This window comes from Papaver somniferum, unplaced genomic scaffold, assembly GCF_003573695.1.
Source record: "Papaver somniferum cultivar HN1 unplaced genomic scaffold, ASM357369v1 unplaced-scaffold_19, whole genome shotgun sequence".
In the NCBI taxonomy this organism is placed as follows: domain Eukaryota; kingdom Viridiplantae; phylum Streptophyta; class Magnoliopsida; order Ranunculales; family Papaveraceae; genus Papaver; species Papaver somniferum.
The window spans coordinates 18882894-18890256 of NW_020628818.1; the positions used below are offsets into that span (position 1 = coordinate 18882894).

At 37.9% G+C, this 7363-nt stretch overlaps 2 protein-coding genes across 2 annotated transcripts; one reads left to right on the forward strand and one right to left on the reverse strand.

Annotated features, from left to right (window-relative positions):
• Positions 1-1283: 1283 nt before the first annotated feature.
• LOC113339085 lies at positions 1284-2838 on the forward strand. The gene has a single exon (XM_026584484.1). The coding sequence runs from the start codon at positions 1356-1358 to the stop codon at positions 2025-2027; it is 672 nt and encodes a 223-aa protein (XP_026440269.1). The 5' UTR covers positions 1284-1355; the 3' UTR covers positions 2028-2838.
• On the reverse strand, positions 2769-4996 carry LOC113338633 (putative F-box/LRR-repeat protein At3g58880). Its single transcript, XM_026584011.1, has 6 exons — positions 4511-4996; positions 4055-4459; positions 3739-3903; positions 3353-3636; positions 3047-3083; positions 2769-2939 (listed from the first exon to the last, which is right to left on the reverse strand). The coding sequence occupies exons 1-6, from the start codon at positions 4994-4996 to the stop codon at positions 2769-2771; spliced, it is 1548 nt and encodes a 515-aa protein (XP_026439796.1).
• Positions 4997-7363: the final 2367 nt, after the last annotated feature.

The window sequence follows — 7363 nt, forward strand, 5'->3', positions numbered from 1 at the left end:
GAGAGTAAACCCAAATATTTGGTCTTTTGAACAGACGTAGTGGAACGTACTATCGATCAAATTTTGATCAACGACTAAAACCCAGAGTATATTTGGTCTGGGACCAAAACTAAACCCAGATATAGTCGAGCGTTGATATACTTCACGCCCCACCACCAGGCGGACATATAGTGCACGTCCCACATCAGGCGTTGGTATAGTCTACGCCCCACACCAGGCGTTGGTATAGTTTACGCTCCACATGGGGCGTACGTACAGTCTACGCCCCATTTTTTTTTTTTAGTGCACGTCCCAATCAGGTGTTGGTATAGTCTACGCCCCACACCAGGCGAACGTATAATGTACGTCTGACCAAATTTAGTCTTTCCACCGTACCGTCACACACCATACTAAACCCAAAATTTGATCTTTTTTTTCCTCTTTGGTCTTTGGTTATACTCGCACCACTGCAGTTGCTCTTAGTATGGCTAACACTAAGTCCCATCCAATCACAAGATGAGTTTTCATCACCCAGACTAAAAAGTAAGTCAACAAAACATGGACATTACTTTTCCGCTATTGGTGTGGACTGGAGGCAAATCCAAAATCCCTGCGCGTAGAAAAAACGCGCGGTTATGACTGGCAATAGGGCTGTCAATAGATAAAAATCCGTCGGATATTGGCAATACCGATAAGGTTAAGGTTAAGGGTTATCGGATATCCGGTATCCGATAATATCCGTCGGAATTCAAAAATTCAATATCGATAAGGTTAAGGATAAGCTATCGGATATCGGATATTATTCCGTTAATTTTCGTTATCTACTCATGATACAAAAAACTTCCAATAATTTCCGATAATTTCCGTTAATATTCAATAATTTCCGATAATTTCCGTTAATATTCGATAATTTCCGATATTTACTTAGGAGAGACGTAATCAAATGGCTAAAGAGTAAACCTAAAGGGTATTAGGTATCGAAAATTTCCGAAAATTTTATGATATAGTTATACACTAACGGTATCGGATATTAACCTAACGGAAACTCCCTTAACCGGTACCGTTATGTTAATAAACGGATATCCGTTACGTTAAGGTTATCGGATATCGGATAGCCGTTATGTCGGATATTAACCTAACGGAATCCGGATGTTCGGAAACGGATACCGGATATCGAATATCCATTGACAGCCCTAACTGGCAACAAGAACTGTTAAAAAAAAAAAAAAAAAAAAAATTCGTTAATCGGTAATTAGTCCAATTACCACTTTACCCTCAATCAATTTAAGTATCGGACACCTAGTCCTCCTCCCCAATAAACTCGCAAGATAGAGATAGAGAGAGAAAACAGAGAAAAGAAAACCCTGGAAATCGCCATGAACAGAGCAGCAACAGCACCAAGATTAGAGTTACGAACAACAGCACAACTAATCAAACAAACCTCAGTATCATTCTCCACAAGTTTGTATACATTTTTATTTCTATCTTTATTATTATTCTTTTTTAGAACTAGCGTTGAAAATGGAACTTTAATAATAACTTCATTCATCGATCGAGATCCATCTTTAAAAGCTCTATTATCTCGTATTGATTTATCTGGTAGAAATATTAAATCATCGAATACAGAAGATAATAGTTTCAGCAGTAGTGGTAGTACTAGTAGTGGTGGAGGAACGAGTAGATCTAATTTTAATAATAATCGTGGGAGAAGGAGAAGAAGACCTTTTCTTCATCTAAGTCGAGTTGGTACTTTAGATGATGATTTCTTTTCTACTGATGATGATATTGATAATGATAGAGGTTTGTTTGGTTTTGGTAAGAAAGGGATGATTAATGTTACTACTGTGAATTTGAGTTATTTGTTTAGAGGATATTATGATGATGATGGGGTTATGTTGAAAGAAATTGTTGCTTCTGGTGGGTTTCAATTTAAAGATGAGGGTTCGGTTATGAATAATGATGGTGGAGTTGTTGGGAATGAAGAGGAAGAAGGGGATTTTCAGTTTTTTATGAAGGGGTTGGAATTGGGGCGGTTTTATATTTGGTAACACATTCGTGTATTCTTGGTGTAGTGTTCTTTGTTGTGGTGAATAATCATTTAGGGAAGCATGTTTCGTTTGTGAAAAATATTTGGGGAGGATCGAAATTGGGGGTGAGGAGGGTTTCTGGGTTTATTATACTTATGAGATGGGCTGTTAGAGATGCAATGACGCAACTTCTTGGTTTATGGTTCTTTAGTGAAATTGAAGATCAACACTCGTTTTTCAAACTATTTATTAGGTTGAAATTGATGCCGTTTTCTGTTATTTCTCCCTGGATAGTGGGTTATGAAACTCAGATTTCGGGGTTTCTGTTTACTTGGTTTTTGTTGGATGTTGTTGTGGCTTTAGTTTTTGCTATTATGGATATAAGAATGAGTGGTAAAGAAATTGTGAGGGAAGGATGTTATTTGATATCAACAATGATGAACCAGGCAATTCAATTGAAGTGTCATGAAGCAATTCTTTGCGGGTCTTTTGTTATATGGATCTTGGTTCATTCATTTGGGAATATATTTGCCTCGGCTTTTCAGTCGATTGTGGAGGTTTACTTTATGGTTGCTTGGTTGATATACTACTTTGCAGCTAGGTGTAGGGACACCAGTTCTGATGGCAGGCGGTTCGGGCGAAGAGATCTAGAAGACTATATTAATGCTTTAAGATGATTTTCTGCAACTGCTTAGCAGGGAGAGGTTTCCATGTAAAACTATAATTGTTACAAAGTGTAAACTATAATTTTCGGTGCATTTTTCAATCAGATTCCCTGTTTGTATGCGTCATGCGATGTATCATTGAAAGTAGCAGGCTGTGTTTCTTAAAATTGTTTGTTAACAATGGAACTTTCACCATGCTTTGAGCATAAGACACTTTCTTTGCTGCATGAAGCTCGATGTTGTTTACCTTGTCTTCTTTATGCTCATCCTAACATCAGCAGTAAGGGGAGAAGCAAAGACTCTGGACAGTAAGTAATATTCTAACAGATTACCAAAGCAGATTATGGATGAGAGATTTGGAGCACACAGCGTTACCTTCTCAAGGCCGCCCATGTAAGTACCACTTGTAAGGCTAAAATTTGAGAGATTCATAGTTTATGCACAGAAAATTTGAGATTCATGTCTGACATCTAGTGAATTTCAAAACCAACAACTCCTCAGCCGGACATGCAGTAAATAACTCGTCATCACAAAACCACAGGCTCGTTGATTTAAGCCTTTGGTAAAATCACAGAAGTAGAAACAATACTGGAACGAAAGTAAAACATTCACTATGCCAAGTGGACTAGTGCAAATTTGAAAATTAAAATAGTGATATTAGAATGCCGCATTGCCACCTACTTGGGGTCGACCCTGAACGAGATGATACTAGAAGCTCCTGGATATGCAAGAAGTGTCGCTTTGAAGTTCTTGGTTCGTTTCTTTGTCCGTGAGTCTTCTTGAGAAAATTTACCGAAAAGAACAACTTTCTCCAAGGCCATGGCATTTTTCAACATGATTTTTATAAATCGTACTTCATTATTACCATATCCTTGGAGACCCCGAATCACAATATGCTTGAGGTGATGCAACTTAAATGGCAATGATGCTCCTGAGTTCCAAATATGTTTTGCACCTAAAATCACCTAGAGGAATACAAGAATTGAAGTTAGGCAAATGAAAAGTAGAAAGTGGAGCATTGTCCAAATGAAGAGAATGACAAAGTATTTGGTGATTAGACTCATTACCGGTTCTATGTTTAGCTCCAGAAACTCTAGATTAGGAGACTCCTTGAGTAAATGTATTATTGCGTCTATGCAACCTCTTGAGAGCCAGGTTTTAAGGATCAACCTTTGGAGATTTGGAAATTCAGGAAGCTGACAGTCCAAAGCTTCAGGAGCTCCTGCTAAAACCTTTGACAGAGAGAAATAGAGATGACAAAAACAAAGAAAAAGCATTTCGTTAACGATAATCACTTATCTTACACTTTTAGGCTATTGCATCTCGAAATAATTTTAGAAATGGCAGTCACAACAGCTAAATTAGAAGCAGAGGTGGCCATACCTTAAAATCATTTGTTAACGACAGAACTTTCACGTTGTGTATCCCTCCCAATAATTTCACCATACGTTGAGCATGAGACACTTTCTTTTTTTCGTGAAGCTCGATTTTGCTTATCTTATCATACTGTTTAATGTTGATTCTGACATCAGCAGTAACAAGAGAAGAAAGATTCTCCAGACGGTAATCTTCTACCAGGCTAGTAAAGCAGATGAAGGATGAGAGATTTGGAGCACATAGTGTGACCTTGCTGACGCCCATGTAAGAATCACTTGTAAGGCTGATATGCTTTAGAGTGGGCACAGAAATGCGGAGACTTATACGTCCACATCTACTGATATCCAAGGCCAGCGACTCCAGAGCTGGACACTTAGTAAATAACTCATTAGCTAATTTCTCGTTATCAGACTATGGATAACTTAACTGCAGATTCATTGATTTAAGCTTAGGTAAAATCACCGAAGTAGAAACAATCTCCGAACCGAAGTTGAAACGCAGTGGCAACTTCAACTCAAACATTGTCAATGATTTGCAAGTACATAAGCAGTGCGAGAATATAGAGAATTCATTCGATGTGTTGCTCTTGATACATAGCTCTTCAACATTATGTTTTACAGCTTTAGCAATCCATGTATTGATATGAGATGAATCAATGCTTTCATTACGGCAATCAAGCTGAAACCTCTGTATACGGCAATCGTCACGAAACAAGAGTATATTATACACAAAATTCATAAATTTTCCCGTTCGGCGCCAACTGTGCCCAGACACGTCGAAGTTTAGAGTTGATAGAGATCTCCAAATGTATTGCCATCTTTTTGACAAGATGCTGGTCTGAACAACATCTTTGATGTCAATGAAAGACAGAATCATATGAATTAAATTATCTGGTAAATCGCTGATTCTGTCTTCCATAAGAGATTGTGGTGAATTGCTTTCATCCATGGTTGATTTGTCTGGTAAGAATGTACTGCGCCAAACAGATTAACTACATGGGTTTTAATATTAAACTACGTGATAATCACAGAATAAATATGCAAAGACTAGTTTATACAGAATCTATACCTGTCAATTTAAGTCGTAGTAAACCGTCGATCACACCATTGACATAAACAATAAGAGTAAGATTGTAAGAAGGTCTTGGCGTCTCTCCCGACCTTAAAACCCTAATAAGTTTTTACTTTTATTGCTTCCGCACAAATATGGAATATTTTTATGCGAATTCAGTATTTCTAGGAAGCTAGCTTCTTCATAGAGAAAATATTGCAATACACCACAAAGAAAAATCGCTTGAGAGGATTTTTTTGGATGCATTATTGGGCTTGCATAAAGCCCACTAACACTCGGTAGTTCTGCTTATATCAAGATGGGAAACTAGGCGCAGGCCCAAAAAAAATAATATTCTCATTGTCAGGCCCACAATTAATTTTAGGTAGCGTGACACCCATAATTATTTCCGTGACATCCATAATTATATGAAATTATTAAAAATGTCCCCATGACGAATTATGCATCCGCATTACGGGTTATGCATCAGGGGTGTATTTGGCAACGCAACTTGGATATAATATATCTAAAAATCCGTGCCTTGGAATTTTACAAATTTTATATCGTTGGAAATCTTTTTAAGAGAGCGCTACGAGTACAAACAAGAATATCAAATTTTTGTTTTTCACGAAAAAATCGGAGGTGATCATCATTTTAGGCCAAATTTTCGAAAACTTGATACATAACTATCATGCAGCCACCAAAAAAGATGCATAACACATTCTGCAGACGCATAACGAATTATGCAACCACTTTCTCCACTGCATAACAAATTATGCATTTGAATAACAAAGTTATGCATCTATAACAAGTTATGTAACCATTGTTTTGGTTGATTTTAGTGCGTCCATAAAAAAATTGATGCATAATGCAGTATGCATCCAATATTTACGGATGCATATCAGGTTATGCATCTATTTTCTCGATGCATACTGCATTATGCAGTCATATTTTCGGATGCATAACAACTTATGCATCCATTTTCATGACTGCATAACATGTTATGTAGATATTATTTTAGGTGCATGACAAGTTATGCAGCCTTATTTTTTGTTGGTTTCAATGCTAAGAAAAAAAGCTGCAGAACGTGTTATGCAACCAATTTCGAGAATGCATAACAATGCATAAATTTTGTAGATGCATCACTAATCACACCTCCATTTTCGCAATATTGCACACAATACATCCAACCAACACCAGTTGCACACTGCATCACCACCAACGAACTGCAACCATTAGCCTGTAACCTCAACACAGCATCAACCTGGCCAGAGCTACCTTTCATTTCAAATACTTGACATCTTTGTCTTTAAAATACTACCATCAAAACTTTCACAGCCTACTGCAACTCCCATTCTCTCTTTCTCTGAACTTCTAAACCTGCAGAGCATACATTCACGGCCAAACGCGCAAACACCATTTCTATCTCAGGCACTCAACTTCAGCTGCTCCTTGGCTCAGTTCCTTCACTTCTAACCACCAACTACAATGCCATTACTAATACCATATGTAGATGTATCTATTCAAGCTTTCCTGTAGTCTCAGCAGCAACACTACTCTGCACATAACACCTCTAATGCATTCTCCTCATTCCACAAAAACCCATTTCAGCACTGCCAACACCATTCTTCAACTTCTTGAATCCTGCAATCTACCATCTTTGTAACTGTAGTTGTTCAACACCCACACAAACCATCAACACCTCCTTTAAGCATTCATCCACTTCACACAAGCCATTAGAGAACTATTATCTTTCTTGTTCTTCGAACTCTTAACATCTACATCAGACAACGTATTTCAGTCCCAATGTTTTCATGCTTCATGATACCACCAGCAGAACCCATAACTTTTCATCCCAATACCAGCAACGCTACCTCTCTTAGTTCAATCTAACCATGTTCAGTTCAATAGATACAGCTTCATGAATCATCCCCATACTTCTCCTCGATCTATTGTCAGCCACCAGATTCACTATCACCACACAACTCTGTCTAATTCAATTTCTGGAAAGCAGACTCAAGTCCCAGCTGCAACCACCATTAATCCTTCCTTCTGAATTGAACCCATCTTCTCGATTTCCTTCTACTTTGATTGAAACCGAAATTCAACATAGACCCATCACAATTTCAAACACGAACCCATTCATTCACCATCTGCCATTGCAGAATCTTTCAACAATCCTTCACGGAAATCACCAAAACCCATTTTCCAGCAGAATTGGTCTCAAACCCTAGATGCAGCAACAGAGAGGAGATTTATCACAAA